This window comes from Salmo trutta, chromosome 5 (genome assembly GCF_901001165.1).
Source record: "Salmo trutta chromosome 5, fSalTru1.1, whole genome shotgun sequence".
Classification (NCBI taxonomy): Eukaryota; Metazoa; Chordata; class Actinopteri; order Salmoniformes; family Salmonidae; genus Salmo; species Salmo trutta.
Window position 1 is genome coordinate 56,912,288 of NC_042961.1, and position 24,367 is coordinate 56,936,654.

At 44.4% G+C, this 24,367-nt stretch overlaps 2 protein-coding genes across 4 annotated transcripts; one reads left to right on the plus strand and one right to left on the minus strand.

The window, feature by feature from the left end:
* The first annotated feature begins 66 nt into the window (after positions 1–66).
* On the plus strand, positions 67–2,686 carry LOC115194625 (ribonuclease kappa-A). The gene is made up of 3 exons (XM_029754473.1): positions 67–327; positions 771–853; positions 1,563–2,686. Exons 1-3 carry the CDS (start codon positions 250–252, stop codon positions 1,705–1,707), a joined length of 306 nt encoding a protein of 101 aa, XP_029610333.1. The 5' UTR covers positions 67–249; the 3' UTR covers positions 1,708–2,686.
* A 2,205-nt stretch (positions 2,687–4,891) lies between these two features.
* Positions 4,892–22,689, minus strand: LOC115194626 (arachidonate 12-lipoxygenase, 12S-type). 3 transcript variants are annotated; one of them, XM_029754475.1, is made up of 16 exons: positions 22,316–22,689; positions 21,930–21,985; positions 16,343–16,489; positions 15,180–15,381; positions 14,894–14,975; positions 14,561–14,683; positions 13,036–13,142; positions 11,668–11,840; positions 8,395–8,538; positions 7,953–8,156; positions 7,751–7,837; positions 7,085–7,254; positions 6,796–6,917; positions 6,409–6,509; positions 5,919–6,089; positions 4,892–5,154 (listed from the first exon to the last, which is right to left on the minus strand). In XM_029754475.1, exons 3-16 carry the CDS (start codon positions 16,487–16,489, stop codon positions 4,975–4,977), a joined length of 2,013 nt encoding a protein of 670 aa, XP_029610335.1. In that variant the 5' UTR covers positions 21,930–21,985; positions 22,316–22,689; the 3' UTR covers positions 4,892–4,974. The 3 variants fall into 3 exon arrangements, with proteins under 3 accessions (XP_029610335.1, XP_029610334.1, XP_029610336.1); XM_029754474.1 differs by lacking the exon at positions 22,316–22,689 and having other exon boundaries at positions 21,930–22,019; XM_029754476.1 differs by lacking the exons at positions 21,930–21,985; positions 22,316–22,689 and having other exon boundaries at positions 15,367–15,381; positions 16,343–16,419.
* Between the last annotated feature and the right edge of the window lie 1,678 nt (positions 22,690–24,367).

A 24,367-nucleotide genomic window follows, 5' to 3' on the forward strand; every position in this document is an offset into this window, starting at 1 on the left:
ATAGACATCATCGCTGTCAATTTTAGCAACGTTTTATATTCTTGAACATATCCATAGAAAAACGTTTTTCCGGTTTCCATAAGTCACCTGACACACTGGTGACTGAACTCGATCTCCTCGGAACAACTGGTTAGACGACAAAACAGCTGCCCAAGTGCCTTATTTCTGCTATTTAACTTGGGAACTACGACAGTTCCCGTAGTGATAAGTCTATTGTTGAGTTTACGTCGTTGTTTGAGTGGTTAAACGATGGTTTCGTGTTTATTTTGCGGTCCCAAGTTGGCCGCCTGCGGTATTGTCATCAGCATCTGGGGAGTCATAATGCTGGTAATATAACTTGTAACTTAAATTACAGTGGTTTTAGTTGCTTATTATCAGAATGTGTACAGTGATTGTTAAATGACTAGGTTATTGATAGACAACCGAGATGGTATGGTAATGTTTTTTTGCATTGCATATGACAATGTGTGAGACCCAGCCCAGTAAACATAACGTTAACTAGCTTGGTTTGCCTCATTAAGACCTAGACAGGCAGGTACTAATGGTGTTTGTTATATGTATGTGTTTGTTGTAGTGTTATCCTACAGCCACTGACTATATATGTTTCTTGTAGTCAAAGAAACTCTAGATTTGAGAAGTTCAGTTTCACTTCAGGGTGTTTGTTCTTCTCATGACGTTCACATTTGTTCTAGTATTATGCACTCTGCACTGCTGATATACTACTACTGTCATTTACTCCCTACAAATAATTGCTCTCTGTCTCTCTTTAGGCAATGTTGGGTATTTTCTTCACCACCCACTCTGCAGTGCTGATAGAGGATGTGCCTTTCAAAGAGGAAGACATGCACAATGAGTGAGTCCACACACACACACACACACACACACAGTCAGTCTCTGGACACCTGACTCACAGTGGAAGAATAGCGTCAGAAATGTCACGCACTCAAGAGACACACAAATGTGGCTCTAATGTAACATAGGGGAGGATACACAGTAAAGTAGTGTGTGTGTGTGTAGGTTCAGGATGGTTCTAGTTCAGCTTTCTCTCCCTCAATCCTATCCTTATTAATTAGAGGAGGAAACTCAAAACTGATCATAGGAGGCTGGATGCTGTTGCTTCTTTTAAAGGAATATACCACTCAAATTATTTTATTTTATTAGTCCACAGTTGATACAGTGCCAAAATGTTTTGCAGGTCAAGTTTTCAAGATGTACGATTTTCAAGAAGTGTCACTTGCCACATCGATGCATCATGATGTTGGGGCAAGAGACACTTTGCTTCTTGAAAGTCCAAAACTTGACTGCTGACGTGAAAAACATGTTGGGACTGTGTCAACAGTGGACTAATGAAACGGATACCAAAATATAGTTTGAGTAGAATTTTCCTTTGTGTTATGATTTACTTGCCTTGGTTTATTACTTTCAGCTCCTCGTGGAGTAGTGGGCTTCAACAGTGCATCTCCGGCGTTTTTAGTGTCTCGGTTTTTCCAATTTGTCACCTGTGTCCCTTTCCCACTCTTTCTTTTCTCACCCCTTGACCGCTGTCCCCCTCTCTCTTCCAGTCAAGATCCTCCCCACACCATCTACAACCTCTATAACCAGGTTGGATACAACTGTTTCATCGCAGCTGGTATCTATGTGCTGGTTGCCGCACTCTCCTTTTGCCAGATTAAACTCAACCATCGCAAGGAGTACATGGTGCGCTAGCACCACCTACTGGACTAGCGATGGTACTGCAGGACTGACACCACCTGCTGGACTTGCCGTGGTACTGCAGGCTGCAGCACCACCGCCTTACACTGTCTGGAGAAGTGTGTTTTTCCATACATGTTCTGTTTTAAATATGAATGAATGGTAGCCAAGGTTGGGGCCGATTCCAGACAATTCAGGAAGTACCCTGAAATTCCAATGAGGAAAAATTTGAATTGGAATTTGGTTTACTTTTTTAATTGAAATGGAATTGACCCAAGCCCTGATGGTAGCATTGTTATTGTCTGGCTTCTGTCCTGATTCTCCACACTTCTCCCAAGTGTGCACTTGTACAGTCGCCATCATGGACTTAAAGCATGGGATTGATGTAAGCGTTGGCTGGAGGAAGTTTCCAGCACTCTTAAATCCATGGGCGGGAGTGTGCAAGTGCACACTTTGGAAGAAGGGTGGAGAATTGGGAGTAAGGCTATGTATGTGTATGATCAATATATTTGTTAATCACTAACACCGTGCTATTATTTATCTATTGAAATCAAATCACCAGAGTTGTATTATTTCCTTGCTAGCATCTACAGAATTAGGAATAATAACTGCTTTATGTTAATTCACTGTGCCTGTCTCCCCCTCAGGTAAAAAATCTTGCAATTTCTCAAATTATAGTTGTATTTGTTTGAAGCCTTAACTTGTTTTAGAAGCTGCACAGAAGTTTGAACTTCTAGTGTTTTTTAGAACTTCTAGAATGTTGTGCCTTTTATTATGCGACAGAAGCTGTTCTCTGTGTGTTCTAGTGCTTCTCAGAATGTTCTAATCTAGTGCCTTATTGGACAGAATATGTTCATTTCTCTGCTTTCTCATGGACTGTTCAGTCAGATCTCTTGGCTTTGTAGTTTTGGAAATCTAATCAAAAGTTTTGAATTTTGTCCAGCCTTGATACAGTTTGATGTAATAAATCCTGATTGTTGAGTAGTTTTAAAAATAACGTTTTATTTGAGTAGGGTCATATGCAATAACATTGACACGAAGAAATTTACGACAGTAAGATGCATTGCACCATAACATATTAGCTTGCGCTAATTTACAGTGCCGTCCCTGGATAGACAGTAACATGGCAAGAAAATCCCCAAGTGTAATAGCATAGTTATAGAACATTATCTTATTACAGTATTATAAATGTTACAGGTAATAATCACAGTATATCTCCTATCGACCAGTGTTTGAGCCCCATACATTAAAGACAAAAGAGAGGACAAGACTAAACAGAGGTCTACATGCTTTTCTCTATACGGCTGGGCAGTAGGAAGAGGTAGGGCACTTTAGACGGTTGGGAATGGGATGTTACCCATTGTCCATTTTTGTGGTCATGGTGATAAGACCCAATAGGTCAAGTGATTCTGTTCTCTAACGGTTTCCTAAACTCTGTCCTGCCCCCCCCCCGGGTGTACGTTTTGCCCTAGCGCTACAAAGCTGGTTCAAATATCCAACTCATCATCAAGCTTTGATTATTTTAATGGGCCGTGTAGTGCTGGGGTAAGAAACTAACCGTGCAGCTGGGGGGAGGGGGTGGCATGTCCGAGTTTGGGAATCCCTGCTCTATAGTGATGCTGTTCACTACAGTGATTCTGTTCTCGATGCAGCTGGGCAGTAGGAAAAGGTAAGGCAGCTCCAGTCCCTGGTTTTAATCTATATAGTATGTATGGTCTATGTTATTACACTGTATGTATCAGTGAAGGCTTCACAGGGGAGGACCATCCTCATCAGTGAATTTCAGAAAAACAAAAATAGTGAAACAAAGTTAAAACTATACTAAATATATTCATATGTTGTCCACCCAATCAAAGGGCCAGAGAATGAATCTAGTGCTGAAAACACAAACTACAGCTAGCTAGCAGGGCAGTGCTTAAAATGTGGTGAGTAGACAATAGTTGAACAGTTTTGAGCAAATTAATTTCTATTCAAAAATTAAGGAGAAGCAAGTGAGCGAGAGAGAGAGCAATATTTTGTATTTTTTGTTCACTTTCACAGCTAGTGAATGCAGTTAGCTTATTTAGCCTACTCAAACAGAGAGGGATGCTAAGATAGCTCGGTGGCTATGACTATTCAACATCGGGAACTCTTCCCTAGTCAAGGTAAGCTTTTGGTTCTATGTTATTACACCGAACCAAAAAATATAAACGCAACATGTAAAGTGTTGGTCCCATTTTTCACGAGCTGAAATCAAAGATCCCAGAAATGTTCCATACACAAAAAAATATGTTTACATCCCTGTTAGTGGGTATTTTTCCTTTGCCAAGATAATTCATCCACCTGACAAGTGTGGCATATTGAGAAGCTGATTAAACAGCATAATCATTACCTTGTGCTGGGGACAATAAAAGGCCACTCTAAACTGTTCAGTTGTGTCACACAACACAATGTCACCAATGTCTAAAGTTTTGAGGGAGCGTGAAATTGGCATGCTGACTGCAGGAATGTCCACCAGAGTTGTTGCCAGAGAATTTAATGTTAATTTCTCTACCATAAGCCGGCTCCAATGTCGTTTTTGAAATTTTGGTAGTACGTCCAACCGGCCTCACAACCGCAGACCAAATGTATGACGTTGTGGGCGAGTGGTTTGCTGATGTCAACATTGTAAACAGGTTATGGTATGGGCAGGCATAAGCTACGAACAACCAACACAATTGCATTTTATCGATGGCAATTTGAATGCACAGAGATACCGTGACAAGATCCTGAGGCCCATTGTTGTGCCATTCATCCACCACCATCACCTCATGTTTCAGCATGATAATGCACGGCCCCATGTCGCAAGGATCTTTACACAATTCCTGGAAGCTGAAAATGGCCCAGTTCTTCCATGGCCTGCATACTCACCAGACGTCACCCATTGAGCATGTTTGGGATGCTCTGGATCGATGTGTACGACATCGTGTTTCAGTTCCTGCCAATATCCAGCAACTTTGCACAGCCATTGAATTGGAGTGGGACAACATTCCACAAGCTATAATCAAACCTGATCAACTCTATGCAAAGGAGATGAGGCAAATGGTGGTCACACCAGATACTCATTGGTTTCCTGATCCACGCCCCTATTTTAAAAAATATATATATTTGTGTCCAGATGCATATCTGTATTCCCAGTCATGTGAAATATATAGATTAGGGCCTAATGAATTTATTTAAATTGACTGATTTCCTTATATGAACTGTAACTCGGTAAAACCTTAAAAATTGTTGCATGTTGCGTGTATATTTTTGTTCAGTATATTATATAGTGATGCTGTTCTCGATGCGGCTGGGCAGCAGGAAAAGATAGGGCAGCTCTAGTCCCTCATTCTGGGTCAGGATGTGTTCCTCTATCTCCTTCAGTTCCTGTCTGAACTTGTCAATCACCTCCTGGGCCTGGGACTCTGTGAAGTACTGCTCCCGGTACTGACCCAATGGGATCTGAGGGGGAGAAGGAGGGAGAGAGGGGGAGAAGGAAGGAAGGGGAGAGGGGGAGAAGGAAGGAAGGAGAGAGAGGGAGGGAGAGAAGGAAGGAGAGAGGGGGGGAGAAGGAAGGAGAGAGAGGGGGAGAAGGAAGGAGAGAGAGGGAGGGAGAGAAGGAAGGAGAGGGAGAGAAGGAAGGAGAGAGGGGGAGAAGGAAGGAGAGAGAGGGGGAGAAGGAAGGAGGGAGAGAGGGGAGAAGGAAGGAGAGGGGGGAGAAGGAGGTTGTGTAGGGTTAGTATGGGCTTGGGGCTCAGTAAAGTACTGCTCCTGGTACTGACCCAATGAGAAAAATGGGCAAAAGGAGGAAGAGTAAGGCTCTATACTGGTACTGGTACTGACCCAATGAGACCTGTAGGGAGAGAGAGAGGGGAACTAAAAAGCATGAAAAGAAAGTGGAGAGGAAATAGTCTATCTGCAGATGTACCAATGTGCTGTTTCCCTACGTCTGAGAATTCCGAGACTAGAGAGAAAATGCAAAATGGAGAAGTGAAGAATCCTAGCTTGAAATATTTACATTTAGCTATATGAATCTCTGGTTTTATTTTATGATTGAAAGTACAGGGAGTGTTACATTTTTCACGGCGCCTTGCGATCACAGTTTACCCATCTATGTTTATAACCAAAGGTGGGAAAGAAAGATGAAAGGAGGTGGGAGACGAGTGTTGCATTCTAGTTTCATCCCATTTCATACTCTGTGACCCACTGTTGTTGTTTTAACTTACTGCGTCCGGTTGTGGCCGTCCCAGGTGCCATGTGATCGCCATCTCCAAACACGTTTGGCTGACGTCTGGGAGGGTGTCCATGATCATCTCCATGGTAACAGCGTCCTTGTCCGTCGGGGGAGGGTGGCGCATTGTGCACGGTGTGTTGGGTACCCACGCACACCAGTCAAACTGTTAGAGTGAGATGACTAACTTAATAGGTGTGTGTGTGTGGACGTGTTTAACTATTCTTGTGGGGACCAGACAGAAGTCTCCACAAGAATAGTAAACAAACAAAAATTTGACCAACTGGGGACATTTTGTTAGTCCCCACGAGGTCAAAGGTTATTTCTAGGGGGTTTAGGGTTAAGGTTAGAATTACATTAAGGGTTAGGAGCTAGGGTTAAGGTTAGGATTACTTGTTAGGGAAAATAGGATTTGAAATGGGACTAAATTGTGTGCCCCCACAAGGTTAGCTGTACAAGACTGTGTATGTGTGTGTGTACTGTACCTGTCCATTGTTGGTGGCTGCATGCTGTGCTGAGCTTGTGAAGATAGCTACACTCAGCAGTGTGATCAGTTCTGTCTTGTTGTGTAGTTCCCTGGCCAGACCTGAGAGGAAGGAAACATCACACACCAGTCAATATTACCCAGTAACAAATCATCATGATCAACTAAGGGTCCATCCGTAGCGCCGAAGATCTGTGTTGCAGCGCGCTTGGCGTTTAAAGGTTATTTCGGATTCAGCCGACATATGCAGCGTTTTCTGAGAACGCAGTTCCACGAACACGGTAACGTTGCCTTTAAATGTCAACCACTCTGCCATGCAGCTCTTCCACGCTTACGATCGAATCCAGCCCTGAGTCTGAGGAGGTGGGGGTAGTGGTGGATGACTGACCAAACCTGGGCACATCAACGAAGCCCTCGTCAGCGATGTCCTTTATCCAGGCCTGCAGCTCAGTGTCCTCCACTACATCACTGTCATAATGGTAGTACAGTGACACCATCCCTGAGACAAAACTGGGGAGAGAAAGGGGGAGGGGGGGGTGAAATAGCTTATTTTCCCAATGTGCATTTCAACATATCTATATTTCAGGCCTGAAGACCATGTCCTCTCCCTGCTTTCCTCCGACAACCTTCTAAACAATATCTCTGTGGTCATAAAGGAGTGGTGATGGGTATTGTACCTGTGTATGGCATCCCACAGCATCAGGCTGTATTCCCTGTAGAAGTAGCTTCTGAGCTTGGAGGCTCCGCGCTGCTGGAAGTCCTGGTAGGGCTGCAGAGAGCGGTAGGTCAGGACTTTGTACTCATTCTGGGCTAGGACCAGAAGCCCCTCCCCTCCTGTAGACACCACCTGGAGGAACAGTATTTCATCAGTTATACTCTTGTCTATTTCAAAACTATTCTATGTTTTTTGACCACATTTAAAAAAAAAACAATTTCTTTGTTACTGAAGCTGCCTCAATACAACAATATAGGGTCAGTTGAGCCCTCAAGGTACTGGGGTCCTGTGTGGCACCAGGGTTGTGGGTTCAATTCCCATGGGGGGGGGGGGACCTGTACGAAAATGTTTGTACTCTCTACTGTAAGTGTCTGCTAAAATGTAAACAAGGAATAGAACGGTAAGACTGACACCGGCACAGCCAGGAGAGGACTGGCCACCCCTCATAGCCTGGTTCCTCTCTAGGTTTCTTCCTAGGTTCCTGCCGTTCTAGGGAGTTTGTCCTAGCCACCGTGCTTTTACACCTGCATTTCTTGCTGTTTGGGGTTTTAGGCTGGGTTTCTGTACAGCACTTTGTGACGTCAGCTGATGTAAGAAGGGCTATATAAATACATTTGATTTGACATACCCTTTTGAAGATGCCGTCAGCTGAGAGGAGCTGAGTGCGCCCCCTGCAGTTAATCTCCAGAGTATAGCGCAGGTGAGGAGCCAGGAGCTACAGTAGAGACAGAGAGAGGGGTTAGCCACGGCACACACCCCTCCACCACCAGGTGAGGAGCCAGGAGCTACAGTAGAGACAGAGAGAGGGGTTAGCCACAGCCCCCCCCTACCTTATATACTGGATGGACAGCAGGTAACTGTCGTAGCGTTGACACACAGAACACCTCCACCACTAGGTGAGTTCTCAACAGGTGGGACAGGAGCTGGAACACCTGGAACTCTGAGTGACGGACCCAGATCTTGGCCAATAGCCAGGCCAGGGGAGGGTTTTTAGGCAGGAAGATGGGTGTGTCCAAGCCAGGAGTCTGCCCTAGCTGTGGAAGAGGAGGGAGAAGAGGGGGGATAGATAACGTGTGTTTTTATGGCTTTACTATCCTTGTTGGGATGACGAATTGAGGCTGTTCTGAGGGGGTGCAACTCAATATTAGGATTTTGTGTGTGTGTGTGTGTGTGTGTGTGTGTGTGTGTGTGTGTGTGTGTGTGTGTGTGTGTGTGTGTGTGTGTGTGTGTGTGTGTGTGTGTGTGTGTGTGTGTGTGTGTGTCCAGCCCTACCTGTATGGCGATGGGTATGAGTCCCTGGTCTGGGTGTTCATACAGCAGACAGAGAGGAGCAGCGATGTACTGTGGTTTCCCTCTGATTACGTTGGTAGGAACACCATCCATGATGGCATAGTCTACCAAGTAGATGTTACCCGCCTAGAGAGAGCAGAAAATATGTAGAGACGGTTGAGGTTAGGGTTGAGGCTAGGGTTAGGGTTGAGACTAGGGTTAGGGTTGAGACTAGGGTTAGGGTTGAGACTAGGGTTAGGGTTGAGGTTAGGGTTAGGGTTGAGACTAGGGTTACGGTTGAGACTAGGGTTACGGTTGAGAATAGGGTTAGGGTTGGGAATAGGGTTAGGGTTGAGGCTAGGGTTGAGACTAGGGTTAGGGTTGAGACTAGGGTTACTGTTGAGACTAGGGTTACTGTTGAGACTATGGTTAGGGTTGAGGCTAGGGTTACGGTAGAGACTAGGTTTGGGGTTGAGACTCGGGTTAGGTTTAATAAATAACAGACGAATCTGATGTGCACGGGCACTGGTAAAACCATTAAAATAAATGGTAAGACTTGTGTATAAAAGTACTTTAATGACTAAAAAATAAAATAAAAGAGGACCAGAATCAGAATTTAAAATAAAGCTTGGGTTAAGAACCAGGGATTCAGTACTAAGAATTAGAGACCAGTGCCAAGGTCAGAACGATGGTCTAGAGGTTAGGGTTAGGTATAAGGGTCTAGGGGTTAGAGTTAGGTATAGGGGGTCCAGGGGTTAGGGTTTCGAAATGGGGTCTAGGGGTTAAGGTTAGGGTGGGAAATTAGGGTTAGGATTTAGGAACTAGGGGTTAGGGTTAGAGTTAGGGTTGGGGTTAGGGTCAGGGTTAGAGTTAGGGTCAGGGTTAAATTGGGATTAGGTATGGGGGTCTAGAGGTTAGGGTTAGGCATGAGGGTCTAGGGGTTAGGGTGGGGGATTAGGGTTAGGATTTTAGGAACTAGGGATTAGGGTTAGGTATGGGTTCTAGGGGTTAGGGTTGGGATGGGATGGGATGGGGGATTAGGATTAGGATTGAGGAACTAGGGGTTAAGGTTAGGTATTCAGGTCTAGGGATTAAGGTTAAGTATAGGGACTGTGATTAGGATTTAGGAACTAGGGGTTAGGGTTAAGTATTAGGGTCTAAGGGTTAAGTTTAGGTATAGGGATTAGGAATTAGGAACTAGGGGTTTAGGTTAGGGATCAAAGGAAAGAAAGATAAGGGAAAAGGGGAGGGCCAAAAAGGAGAACCGCCCAATAAATAAAGAAATAAAAAGTACGTATTAAGGACAATCATAAGTGCTATCAAACAAATACATTTCAATGGTTCAAATCGTTATTACAAATGGAATAATGTCTAACTCATAGGACTGGCTAGGAGGTTACGCACACGCCAGGTCCCTCTTTACCTCTGCTTTGACTGTGCCTAGAAATGCCTTGGTGTATCCGCTGTGTCTGAGCGCTTTAAAGAGGATCTGTGTAGCTGTGTAGCTAGGGTTAGGGTTGAGACTAGGGTTAGGGTTGAGACTAGGGTTAGGGTTAGGGTTGAGACTAGGGTTAGGGTTGAGACTAGGGTTAGGGTTGAGACTAGGGTTAGGGTTGAGACTAGGGTTAGGGTTAGGGTTGAGACTAGGGTTAGGGTTGAGACTAGGGTTAGGGTTGAGACTAGGGTTAGGGTTGAGACTAGGGTTAGGGTTGAGACTAGGGTTAGGGTTGAGACTAGGGTTAGGGTTGAGACTAGGGTTAGGGTTGAGACTAGGGTTAGGGTTGAGACTAGGGTTAGGGTTGAGACTAGGGTTAGGGTTGAGACTAGGGTTAGGGTTGAGACTAGGGTTAGGGTTGAGACTAGGGTTAGGGTTGAGACTAGGGTTAGGGTTGAGACTAGGGTTAGGGTTGAGACTAGGGTTAGGGTTAGGGTTGAGACTAGGGTTAGGGTTGAGACTAGGGTTAGGGTTAGGGTTGAGACTAGGGTTAGGGTTGAGACTAGGGTTAGGGTTGAGACTAGGGTTAGGGTTAGGGTTGAGACTAGGGTTAGGGTTGAGGCTAGGGTTAGGGTTGAGGCTAGGGTTAGGGTTAAGACTAGGGTTAGGGTTAGGGTTGGGAATGGGGTTAGGGTTGAGGCTAGGGTTAGGGTTGAGACTAGGGTTAGGGTTAAGACTAGGGTTAGGGTTAGGGTTGGGAATAGGGTTAGGGTTGAGGCTGGGGTTAGGGTTGAGACTAGGGTTACGGTTGAGACTAGGTTTAGGGTTGAGACTAGGGTTACGGTTGAGACTAGGGTTACGGTTGAGACTAGGTTTAGGGTTGAGACTAGGGTTACGGTTGAGACTAGGTTTAGGGTTGAGACTAGGGTTAGGGTTGAGACTAGGGTTAGGGTTGAGGTTTAGGGTTGAGACTAGGTTTAGGGTTGAGACTAGGGTTACGGTTGAGGTTAGGGTTACGGTAGAGACTAGGGTTAGGGTTGAGACTAGGGTTAGGGTTGAGACTAGGGTTAGGGTTGAGACTAAGGTTGGGGCTGAGACTAGGGTTACGGTAGAGACTAGGGTTACGGTTGAGACTAGGGTTAGGGTTGAGACTAAGGTTGGGGCTGAGACTAGGGTTAGGGTTGAGACTAGGGTTACGGTTGAGACTAGGGTTAGGGTTGAGACTAGTTTAGGGTTGAGACTAGTTTAGGGTTGAGACTAGGGTTAGGGTTGAGACTATGGTTAGGGTTGAGACTAGGGTTAGGTTTCTGTTTATGCTGGTATGAAACCTTGGGTTGCTCGGGCCTATTGCAACTTTCTGCCCTGTTTCTATACTGTACATCAGACTGTTCTGGAGAGGGTGAGAGAACATGAAAGGCCGAGGGGTCACCCATGACAGTTCAACAACAGGAGGAAGACAATTGTTGATAAAGTCCTGAGGGTAAAACAAGTTACATTTTAAAACAAATGTTATATAATAAAATCATTAAACATGCAAACTGGATCAATTAAATAAATAAATACATAGTTGGAAATCCCCCCAAGGGATGAAGGGATTAAGTGCTCCAAAGATAAGTTCTATGTTAAAGTGCTTGATCTAATAACATTTAATATAAAATCTAAAAAAGACAATCAGATTGAGCAAATAAATACATTCTTTTTTATTGAACTTCTTCCTCTCTAGGTTAGGGTTGAGGGTGGAGTTAGGGTCAGGGTTAAACCAGGATATGGACATGAAGCTAGCATTAGGGTTAGTATAGGGTGGCATTTGGAACGCAGGCAGAGAGACAGAGGGGCCCCACCTTGAGTTCCTTCTTCAGGGTGGTCCTTGGGGCCAGCGACCCCTGCACCATGTCTCCAGAGACGGGGAAGTTTCCCGGAAGCTTTTTGCAGCGCTGGATCATTCTGGGGTTTGAACCGTTCAGACACTGGTATCCGAAGAACGAGTCTTCCTTCCAGTGCTCCATACAGTACTCTGGAACCATCAATTGATCAATCACAAAATAAAAAAGTACTGTCTGAATAAACAATTCTTAATATAACAATCTACAAATGTAGGATCTTAATTTGACCAGTTTGCTACAGCAGGAAAATTATCCTGCAGCAACAGGAAATGTGAATTATTATGTGGATTATAATTCATGGACATTTTTTGTAAGGGTTGATACATTTTTCATTAGAGCAAATCAGGTCTGACATTTTAAAGTGGAAAAGACCAAACTTTAGAAGCCTTTTAAAACCTTCAATAACCTACAAGTTTGCATTTACTGCTGTGCAGAAAAATTGTAAGCAACAAAAGAGTGATCTGTAGTGTAAGAATATGAATAATGGACTATATATTGAAGGATAAACAATTGTTTAATCAAAGATTGAAAAGAATAAATACTGACTGAGTTACACACATTGGTGTTGCAATATTCAAAGACCTCACTTCCTCAATGAAACAGGAAGAGACAGCTATAAAAAGTGTTGGCCTATACTCTACAAGGAATTGCACCTCTAACTCTAATAAAGTACATGGCCAAAATTATGTCGAACATCTCACTCCAAAGTATGTCGAATATCTCATTCCAAAATCATGGGCATTAATATGGAGTTGGTCCCCCCCTTTGCTGCTATAACAGCCTCCACTCTTCTGCGAAGGCTTTCCACTAGATGTTGGAACATTTCTACGGGGACTTGCTTCCATTCAGCCACAAGAGCATTAGTGAGGTCGGGCACTGATGTTGGGTGAATAGGCCTGCCTCGCAGTCGGCATTCCAATTCATCCCAAAGGTGTTCAATGGGGTTAAAGTCAGGGCTCTGTGCAGGCCAATCAAGTTATTTCACACCGATCTCGACAATCTCATTTCTGTACACTTCACAATAACAGCACTTACAGTTGACCGGGGCAGCTCTAGCAGGGAAGAAATTGAACTAACTGACTTGTTGGAAAGGTGGCATCCTATGACGGTGCCACGTTGAAAGTCTAGTGATGCACAGGTTGACTCATAACCCCAGTCCCTGCGGTTATATCCCGCAGGACAGACAGTTTTGGAGTCATTAAATATTATGTGGCTGAAGGGCGGGCGGGTTGAATACTTTGGCCATGTTGTGTACCTGTAGCATTATGTACAACAGTACCCACAATGCTCTATTCAGTAGTCTATTTATGTGCCACTGTACTCTACCAGATATGGGGCTCCTGAGTTTCCAGAAGCATCGTTTGAAGTCATCCAGATTGTCCCATGACTTCCCGAACCTGATCGCTAGCTTCTTCAAAGACAGCTCTAGAAGACTGAGAGAGGGGGAAGAGGGGGGAGGGAGGGGGGAAAGGGGGGGAGAAAAAGAGACAGACAGGAAAGACCATTTTCAAACACATTTTCATAAAATAAGGAAGCTACTACAGTTGAAGTCGGAAGTTCACACACACTTAGGTTGGAGTCATTAAAACTATTTTTTTCAACCACTCCAGAAATGTCTTGTTAACAAACTATAGTTTTGGCAAGTCAGTTAGTACATGTACTTTGTGCAAGACACATCATTTTTCCATACACTAAGTTGACTGTGCCTTTAAACAGCTTGGAAAATTCCAGAAAATTATGTCATGGCTTTAGAAGCTTCTGATACGCTAATTGACATCATTTGAGTCAATTGGAATTGGAATAAACACCATTGGACCACGCAGCCGTCATATCGCTCAGGAAGGAGACGCGTTCTGTCTCCTAGAGATGAACGTACTTTTGTGCGAAAAATGCAAATCAATCCCAGAACAACAGCAAAGGACCTTGTGAAAATGCTGGAGGAAACAGGTAAAAAAAGAATCTATATTCATAGTAAAACGAGTCCTATATCGACATAACCTGAAAGGCCGCTCGGCAAGGAAGAAGCCACTGCTCCAAAACTGCCATAAAAAAGCCAGACTACGGTTTGCAACTGCACATGGGGACAAAGATCATTCTTTTTGGAGAAATGTCCTCTGGTCTGATGTAACAAAAATAGAACTATTTGGCCATAATGACCATCGTTATGTTTGGAGGAAAAAGGGGGAGGCTTGCAAGCCGAAGAACACCATCCCAACCGTGAAGCATGGGGGTGGCAGCATCATGTTGTGGGGGTGCTTTGCTGCAGGAGGGACTGGTGCACTTCACAAAATAGATGGCATCATGAGGCAAGAAAATGATGTAGATATATTGAAGCAACATCTCAAGATTTCAGTCAGGAAGTTAAAGCTTGGTCGCAAATGGGTCTTCCAAATGAACAATGACCCCAAGCATAGTTCCAAAGTTGTGGCAAAATGGCTTAATTAAGGAAAACAAAGTCAAGGTATTGGAGTGGCCATCACAAAGCCCTGACCTCAGCCTATAGAACATTTGTGGGCAGAACTGAAAAAGTGTGTGCGAGCAAGGAGGCCAACAAACCTGACTCAGTTACACCAGCTCTGTCAGGAGGAATGTGCTAAAATTTACTTGTAGAAAGCTTGTGGAAGGCTACCCGAAACGTTTGACCCAAGTTAAACAATTTAAAGTCAATGCTACCAAATACTAATTGATTGTATGTAAACTTCTGACCCACTGGGAATGTGAGGATTAAATGTCGGGAATTGTGAAAAACTGAGTTTAAATGTATTTGGCTAAGGTGTATGTAAACTTCCAACTTCAACTGCATATTAGACAATATGGGAAGGGCTTAAGGGGGGGTGTCTGTATGACTCACGCGTAGTGTAAGGAGCCCTCAAAGTCACTCCTCTTCTCATTGTCGAAGCGAACATCCTGATGAAGGTCTGCCTCGGTCTTCGCATCGATACACTTGGGAATCCCAGGAGCCCATGCAACCCATCTGGAAAAACAACAGACAAACGCAACCGCAAGAACTAGGCTCAGTTTCTGGAGGGATTGGAATTGAGACGCCCCTGTGTGTGTGTGTGTGTGTGTGTGTGTGTGTGTGTGTGTGTGTGTGTGTGTGTGTGTGTGTATTGGTGTCTGTGCATGTACACATACTGTAAATGGATGCATGTATCTCTAACAACATTTCTGGAATGTAACTGACCTGTATACCGCCTGTCTCTCCTGCAGTTCTGCTTTTCTGTGAGCCAAAAGCTGAGGAGAGGTGTCGTCACTGAGTCTCATTGCTGAAGGAGGGAGTGAGAGAGAGAAGATAAAGACAGAGAGATGACTCACTCACATCCTTCTCTAACCTCTGTTTGACCTTCATCCTTTGTTTTCACCAAATCTAGGACACAGATCTAGGATCAGCTTTCTCGCCCCAAAACCTAACCTTTATCACAAAACTTGAGATCCGTATCTTGAAGGGCACCTCTTTCTTTTCCATTTACCTGTGCCTTCTCGTAGCTCCACCTTGACATTTCCTATGAGCCAGCGGTAACAGGGGAAGGTGAGGGCTGTACCACCACCTGGTGGCGCCACGGTGACATAGAGACAGAACCAGTTATCCTCCACCCAGTACCTCTGTTTCTCCAGACGCACCAAAAGAACACGACCCAGAGGAGCCGGGCTACACACCTTGTATTCATCCACCTGGAGGGGAGGAAGGGAGCAGGAGATAGGGAGGGAAAGATAGGGAGGGAGGGAAAGATAGGGAGGGAGGGAGAGAGAGGGAGGGAGGGAAAGATAGGGAGGGAGGGAAAGATAGAGAGGGAAAGATAGGGAGGGAGGGAAAGATAGATAGAGAGGGAAAGATAGGGAGGGAGGGAAAGATAGATAGAGAGGGAAAGATAGGGAGGGAGGGAAAGATAGATAGAGAGGGAAAGATAGGGAGGGAGGGAGAGAGAGGGAGGGAGGGAAAGATAGGGAGGGAAAGATAGATAGAGAGGGAAAGATAGGGAGGGAGGGAAAGATAGATAGAGAGGGAAAGATAGGGAGGGAGGGAAAGATAGATAGAGAGGGAAAGATAGGGAGGGAGGGAAAGATAGGGAGGGAGGGAAAGATAGGGAGGGAAAGATAGGGAGGGAGGGAAAGATAGGGAGGGAGGGAGAGAGAGGGAGGGAGGGAAAGATAGGGAGGGAAAGATAGATAGAGAGGGAAAGATAGGGAGGGAGGGAAAGATAGATAGAGAGGGAAAGATAGGGAGGGAGGGAAAGATAGATGGAGAGGGAAAGATAGGGAGGGAGGGAAAGATAGATAGAGAGGGAAAGATAGGGAGGGAGGGAGAGAGAGGGAGGGAGGGAAAGATAGGGAGGGAAAGATAGATAGAGAGGGAAAGATAGGGAGGGAGGGAAAGATAGATAGAGAGGGAAAGATAGGGAGGGAGGGAAAGATAGATAGAGAGGGAAAGATAGGGAGGGAGGGAGGGAAAGATAGGGAAGGAGGGAGGGAGGGAAAGATAGAGAGGGAGGGAAAGATATGGAGGGAGTTAGCGAGGGAGGGAGAGAAAGGGAGCGAGGGACATGTTATACGGATCCTTTTGAGTGAGAGAGAAGGGTTGGGAGCATGAATGCGCACACACACACGCACGCGCGCACAGTGCTGCCATACTCACCGCTCCTCTACAGAAGTCCAGTCCAGGGTTATCCAGTGTTGTTCTCTCGCTGTCTCCGTTCTCTCCCACCAGAGTAATGTATATGTAGTTATTGGTCCCAGAATACTCTGATGTTCCTGTAGCAACTGTAACATTATACTCCTCCATCTAAAGACACACACACACACACACACACACACACACACACACACACACACACACACACACACACACACACACACACACACACACACACACACACACACACACACACACACACACACACACACACACACACACACACACACACACACACACACACAATGTTAACAAAACATTTTATGACCTCCAAAATGACAAAACACTGTCACCACATCTACTGGCAACTTGGCATGCAATGACCTGTCGAGGTGGAGGAATGAGCCTACATCTGTGTGCCTAAGGGTACATTCTACCGAGGAGTCTAAGGACATGCATGGATGAGTAGCCTACACCAGTTAGACAGTTATGAGAACATACCTGATAGGAAAATACCTGCACCTCTAGACTTACAATGGAGGGAAAATACATCCTCAAGCTCTTAAATCCCCTTGACATACGAGGGGACACATTTAGTAACTTAGAACACTTTTATTATGTGTATCATACCAGGTACTGTAGATACACTCAGTACCCCCATGAGGATATCCAGGTAAACAGGTAGATACACTCAGTACCCCCATGAGGATATCCAGGTAAACAGGTAGATACACTCAGTACCCCTATGAGGATATCCAGGTAAACAGGTAGATACACTCAGTACCCCTATGAGGATATCCAGCTAAACAGGAATCCTATGTGGATATCCAGGTAAACAGGAATCCTACAGTGGGCGAAAAAAGTATTTGATCCCCTGCTGATTTTGTACGTTTGCCCACTGATAAAGAAAGGATCAGTCTATAATTTGAATGGTAGGTTTATTTGAACAGTGAGAGACAGAATAAAACAAAAATATCCAGAAAAGCGTATGTAACAAATGTTATAAATTGATTTGCATTTTAAAGAGGGAAATACATTTTTGACCCCCTCTCAATCAGAAGGATTTCTGTCTCCCAGGTGTCTTTTATACAGGTAACGAGCTGAGATTAGGAGCACACTCTTAAAGGGAGTGCTCCTAACCGCAGCTTGTTACCTGTAAAAAAGACACCTGTCCACAGAAGCAATCAATCAATCAGATTCCAAACTCTCCACCATGGCCAAGACCAAAGAGCTCTCCAAGGATGTCAGGGACAAGACTGTAGACCTACACAAGGCTGGAATGGGCTACAAGACCATCGCCAAGCAGCTTGGTGAGAAGGTGACAACATTTGGTGTGATTATTCGCAAATGGAAGAAACACAAAAGAACTGTCAATATCCCTCGGCCTGGGGCTCCATGCAAGATCTCACCTCGTGGGGTTGCAATGATCATGAGAATGGTGAGGAATCAGCCCAGAACTACACGGGAGGATCTTGTCGATGATCTCAAGGCAGCTGGGACCATAGTCACCAAGAAAACAATTGGTAACACACTACGCCGTGAAGGACTGAAATCCTGCAGCGCCCGCAAGGTCCCCCTGCTCAAGAATACATATACATGCCCGTCTGAAGTTTGCCAATGAACATCTGAATGATTCAGAGGACAACTGGTGAAAGTGTTGTGGTCAGATGAGACCAAATGGAGCTCTTTGGCATCAACTCAACTCACCGTGTTTGGAGGAGGAGGAATGCCTCCTATGACCCCAAGAACACCATCCCCACCGTCAAACATGGAGGTGGAAACATTATGCTTTGGGGGTGTTTTTCTGCTAAGGGGACAGGACAACCTCACCGCATCAAAGGGACGATGGACGGGGCCATGTACCATCAAATCTTGGGTGAGAACATCCTTCCCTCAGCCAGGGCATTGAAAATGGGTCGTGGATGGATATTCCAGCATGACAATGACCCAAAACACATGGCCAAGGCAACAAAGGAGTGGCTCAAGAAGAAGCACATTAAGGTCCTGGAGTGGCCTAGCCAGTCTCCAGACCTTAATCCCATAGAAAATCTGTGGAGGGAGCTGAAGGTTCGAGTTGCCAAACGTCAGCCTCGAAACCTTAATGACTTGGAGAAGATCTGCAAAGAGGAGTGGGACAAAATCCCTCCTGAGATGTGTGCAAACCTGGTGGCCACCTACAAGAAACGTCTGACCTCTGTGATTGCCAACAAGGGTTTTGCCACCAAGTACTAAGTCATGTTTTGCAGAGGGGTCAAATAATTATTTCCCTCATTAAAATGCAAATCATTTTATAACATTTTTCACATGCGTTTTTCTGGATTTTCTTGTTGTTATTTTGTTTCTCACTGCTCAAATAAACCTACCATTAAAATTATAGACTGATCATTTCTTTGTAAGTGGGCAAACGTACAAAATCAGCAGGGGATCAAATACTTTTTCCCCCACTGTATGTGGATATCCAGGTAAACAGGTAGATACACTCAGTACCCCCATGAGGATATCCAGGTAAACAGGTAGATACACTCAGTACCCCTATGAGGATATCCAGGTAAACAGGTAGATACACTCAGTACCCCTGGTGAGGATATCCAGGTAAACAGGTAGATACACTCAGTACCCCCATGAGGATATCCAGGTAAACAGGTAGATACACTCAGTACCCCTGATGAGGATATCCAGGTAAACAGGTAGATACACTCAGTACCCCTATGAGGATATCCAGGTAAAGAGGTAGATACACTCAGTACCCCTATGAGGATATCCAGGTAAACAGGTAGATACACTCAGTACCCCCATGAGGATATCCAGGTAAACAGGTAGATACACTCAGTACCCCTATGAGGATATCCAGGTAAACAGGTAGATACACTCAGTACCCCTATCAGGATATCCAGGTAAACAGGTAGATACACTCAGTACCCCTGGTGAGGATATCCAGGTAAACAGGTAGATACACTCAGTACCCCTGGTGAGGATATCCAGGTAAACAGGTAGATACACTCAGTACCCCATGAGGATATCCAGGTAAACAGGTAGATACACTCAGTACCCCTGGTGAGGATATCCAGGTAAACAGGTAGATATACTCAGTATCCCCATGAGGATATCCAGGTAAACAGGTAGATACACTCAGTACCCCTATGAGGATATCCAGGTAAACAGGTAGATACACTCAGTACCCCTGGTGAGGATATCCAGGTAAACAGGTAGATACACTCAGTACCCCTGGTGAGGATATCCAGGTAAACAGGTAGATACACTCAGTACCCCCATGAGGATATCCAGGTAAACAGGTAGATACACTCAGTACCCCTATCAGGATATCCAGGTAAACAGGTAGATACACTCAGTACCCCCATGAGGATATCCAGGTAAACAGGTAGATACACTCAGTACCCCTATGAGGATATCCAGGTAAACAGGTAGATACACTCAGTACCCCTGGTGAGGATATCCAGGTAAACAGGTAGATACACTCAGTACCCCCATGAGGATATCCAGGTAAACAGGTAGATACACTCAGTACCCCTGGTGAGGATATCCAGGTAAACAGGTAGATACACTCAGTATCCCCATGAGGATATCCAGGTAAACAGGTAGATACACTCAGTACCCCCATGAGGATATCCAGGTAAACAGGTAGATACACTTAGTACCCCTGGTGTTGATATCCAGGTAAACAGGTAGATACACTCAGTACCCCTATCAGGATATCCAGGTAAACAGGTAGATACACTCAGTACCCCCATGAGGATATCCAGGTAAACAGGTAGATACACTCAGTACCCCTGGTGAGGATATCCAGGTAAACAGGTAGATACACTCAGTACCCCTGGTGAGGATATCCAGGTAAACAGGTAGATACACTCAGTACCCCCATGAGGATATCCAGGTAAACAGGTAGATACACTCAGTACCCCTGGTGAGGATGTACTGTGAGCTGGGAAAACGCCAGACTCTTACCTCACTTTAAGCTGCTATTTGCACCTGTGCTTTTAGATGTCATTTTTTTCTAGTGTGTAGTCGGTTCAGCTCTTTCCCTACAGTGATATCACTTATTAACTTAGGTCGCCTCCAAAATGGCACCCTATTCCCTATGTAGTGCACTACTTTTAACAGGCCCCTATGGACCCTGGTCAAAAGTAGTGCACTATATAGGGAATAGGATGCTATTTGTGAAGCAACCAAAGAGTGTTGCCAAGTAGTTTCGTATTGGCTCAGTTAGTAGAGCAGGGTGCTTGCAACACTGGGGTTGTGGGTTCAATCCCCATGGGAATGGACTACTGTAAATTGTTCTGGATTAAGAGTGCCTGCTAAATGATTAAAAGTGAAAAAAATGCAGTGTAACTCTCACAGAACAGGTTATGCTTGCCTGTGATACAGTGTGGGTGGTGCCATTGGTTTTAAACAATAGTGTTGCACAATCCTGCACAGGCTTTCTTCAGAATTTACTTCAACAGTCGAGTAAATTAATACCCACATCCCTTGGGGAAAGTGCAATTTTATTCTATTATAGCGACAACAATGGGGAAACAACGATATCACATTTATTTATAAAGGCCTTCTTACGTCAGCTGATATCTCAAAGTGCTGTACAGAGACCCAGCCTAAAACCCCAAACAGCAAGAAATGCTGGTGTTGAAGCAGCTAAACAGAAATATCACATCTTTGTGTAGGTGCTATTTGTCTTCTATTATAATAGCATTCTAAGGTTATTCCAATCCTTCAGGCATTAGAATTTACTTTGAGCCAGAATTCTATTAATGCTATTTCTATAATCACCCCTTTGTGTAGGTGGTATTTGTGATCTATTATAGCATTCTGGGAGTAACCCAATCCTTTAGGCTGTAGTAGACTGGACGGTGAGAGTTGAGCCAGCTAGCAGATTAACTGGAACAGTGGCTCATTGGGAAATACATCATGTACCAGTTGGTGATATTTATGTACATTTAAAGGTTTAAACTATCAGCTTTAAAAAGGATTTCCCCTTCCTTCAAATTGCCTTTAGAGGAAATAGTGTTATACTGCGTGGTTCTGAGCATAGCTTGTTCCGAAGACAATGATGAAAAGGCGGCATTCTAAACATCATGTCCACAGTCCCTGCCCTACAACATGGTCTCAAAGACTACCACCGCAAACTTCTGCTTTTCAGCTATACAAATGCAGATAGATATTTCTGACAACATAGTGCAGATTGAGACATTCTCTGTTAGGTCAACCATTCGGATGCAGGTAGTTATTAGTAGTTATTAGTAGTTATTTATGACACTACACGGTCTGGTTGTAGTCTCGTACACCACAATATGAGTACCGACTGTAGTTTACAGAACTACTACCGCACAGTCTCACATCTATATCTATACTCTCTGTTCTCCTCAAATTACTCAACAGAGGATTTCAAGTTCAAACTGTTCAAAACGTTCTATACTTTTTTACCTTGCATTCCTATAGCATTCCCCTATAGCATTCCCCTATAGCATTCCCCTATAGCATTCCCCTATAGCATTCCCCTATAGCATTCCCCTATAGCATTCCCTTAGGTACAAACCCAGTCCACAGTAACAACAGAAAGGGAAAAGGAAGGACATACCTCTGTGCTGTTAGAAAGGAACAGAAAGTCCACTGTCTAATGTATCTCTTTACCACCCTCTCTCTCTCTCTCTCTCTCCGTCTCTCTCTCTCTCTCTCTCTCTCTCTCTCTCTCTCTCTCTCTCTCTCTCTCCTCGTCATCCCTCTCTCATTCCCCCCTCCTCTCTCTCTCTCTCTCTCTCTCTCTCTCTCCCTCTGTCTCCCTCCCTCTCTCTCTCTCTCTCTCTCTCTCTCTCTGCTCTTTGTTTCTGTGTCAGTAACTCTCTCTCTCCCTCTGCTCTTTGTTTCTGTGTCAGTAACTCTCTCTCTCTTCTCCCTCTGCTCTTTGTTTCTGTGTCAGTAACTCTCTCTCTCTCTGCTCTTTGTTTCTGTGTCAGTAACTCTCTCTCTCTCCCTCTGCTCTTTGTTTCTGTGTCAGTAACTCTCTCTCTCTTCTCCCTCTGCTCTTTGTTTCTGTGTCAGTAACTCTCTCTCTCTTCCCCCTCTCTCTGCATGTTCACACTACTGTGCACCAGGTCAGTGGTCCAACTGCAATCCGCTATGTTGCAAACATCCTCTCTGATGAGACCATATCTCTCCCTTGCTCTGTCATGCACACGCTCTTACTACCTGTCCACATTTCCAAACGAATGAATTGGCTTCTCTCCCTCTCTTTCTCACTTTGTTTAGGTCTACACACACCCTTCCTCTGCTCCCCCTTCCACTCTCTCGCTCTAGCACAAGGAAGTACACCAACTTCGACGAGTCCCTACAGACAGATAAGGTTGACAAACAATCACTATCTGCGAGATCTTTCAAAGCCTGCCGTCTAAAAATATGTAAACACAACAAGCATCTCTCCTCAGCATACACCTCCATACAATAGTTTACGCACTATGATGTTATATATAATAGTGTATTAGTGTAATATCTGATGTCCTCTTTAGACAACCCCTGTAGGGAAGTCTAATACCGATATATTTTTATTTGTTTAACCATTTTTTGGTAACTACATGATTCCATTTTTGTTATTTCATAGTTTTGATGTGTTCACTATTATTCTATAATGTAGAAAATATTAAAACTTTTAACTAGAACTGCATGTCAACAAGCATCCTGTCAGTCACTCTAAAAGCTTCTATGCACAGCCTGGACTCAGGGGTAGACGTAACATAGGCAACGTAAATCCTGGAACACTCCAAATAGTACTGTATGATATGTTTCGTGTGGCATGTATTCATTTGTGGATGTCCATCATCCATTTCAAATGATATGTTAGGAAATGCAATTTGTACAATATGTTACAACTTCCAATGTGTTGTGGCTAATGTTGGCTAGGTGGCCAATGTTAGCTAGGCTAGGAGTTAGGTTAAATGGTTAGGGGAATAAGTAGCTAAAAAGTAGTAAAAGTTGCTAATTAGCTAAAATGATGAGATTCTAACAACCTTTGGGTTGCTAGACGTTGGCGTTATACACACAACCTTTGGGTTGCTAGGCGTTGGCGTTATACACACAACCGTCCAACCACCCTACTTTCGTTTTGGCCTTAAGTAAACTTCTGTCTTATGTAACCCTACCAAATGTAACATATCATACTAACTAGAGTGTTCCGGACTTAGTTTACTATGTTACATCTCGTCTATGAGACAAGGATGCTATCGAAGATGTGGTCTGAGAATATCTATAGATTGTCTGCCGTGTGTGTTTAGTGGGAGAGACTGGAAGTTTTATTTTGTCATGTGTAGAATTGACAAGATCTTCTCCATCCCGTGGAGTAGAATCATGTCTGTTCTAAACATTCCATCATTCTGAAACATTCTGTAGTGTTCTACAGAACACAGCTGTTCCGTTCTGCTCCACTCAGACCAAATCTGCAGCCTAAACTCTCTAGAAGCACCAAATGGTGACGTCATCCCTAGAGTGTGTGTGTGAGAGACATTCTGACCGTCTCAGTCTGTTACATCTCCAACCAACCTAGGAACAGATATGTTCCTAGCACCCGACTGGCCCAACTCAGAGGGATAGAGGAAGCTGGACACACACACACACACACTACACAAAATGGGTGAAGACACAGAAACAGTCACACTTCATGAAGAACTTAAGACCTTTCGGTCAAGATGCCCCAGGTTATAACCTAGGGTCAACATGGTACTGGATTGTCTACTAGTGAACATCCATTGGCTTCTTGCCACTTGCGCTTATCATTGGTTTATCATCGTCAATAGTTCCTCTTCGAGTAATACTGATCACACAAGACATTTCCGGGACCTTTCAGTCAAGATGCCCCATGATTCCACATAGTTTTAGCATGTCTACTGATATTTCTGCTATGAGTAATCTTGGTTAGCCCAGAACTAAAATCTTTACGATGTCTGTCCACGAGAGATTATGCTTTGAGTAATAAGATGATCACAGCTTGGCCTGGATTGCAGACTAATATGCTAGATATTGCACAGC

Bases quoted from the DNA above. Each gene is read 5' to 3' on its own strand.
- LOC115194625 (XM_029754473.1), top strand. From the start codon at position 250: ATGGTTTCGTGTTTATTTTGCGGTCCCAAGTTGGCCGCCTGCGGTATT. The intron at 328-770 runs GTAATATAACTT...GTCTCTCTTTAG, and splicing joins TCTGGGGAGTCATAATGCTG to GCAATGTTGGGTATTTTCTT. The intron at 854-1,562 runs GTGAGTCCACAC...TCTCTCTTCCAG, and splicing joins GAGGAAGACATGCACAATGA to TCAAGATCCTCCCCACACCA.
- LOC115194626 (XM_029754475.1), bottom strand. From the start codon at position 16,489: ATGGAGGAGTATAATGTTACAGTTGCTACAGGAACATCAGAGTATTCT. The intron at 11,841-13,035 runs GTAGAGTACAGT...TGATGGTTCCAG, and splicing joins ACTCAGGAGCCCCATATCTG to AGTACTGTATGGAGCACTGG. The intron at 7,255-7,750 runs GTATGTCAAATC...CTGTTCCTCCAG, and splicing joins CTGACGGCATCTTCAAAAGG to GTGGTGTCTACAGGAGGGGA.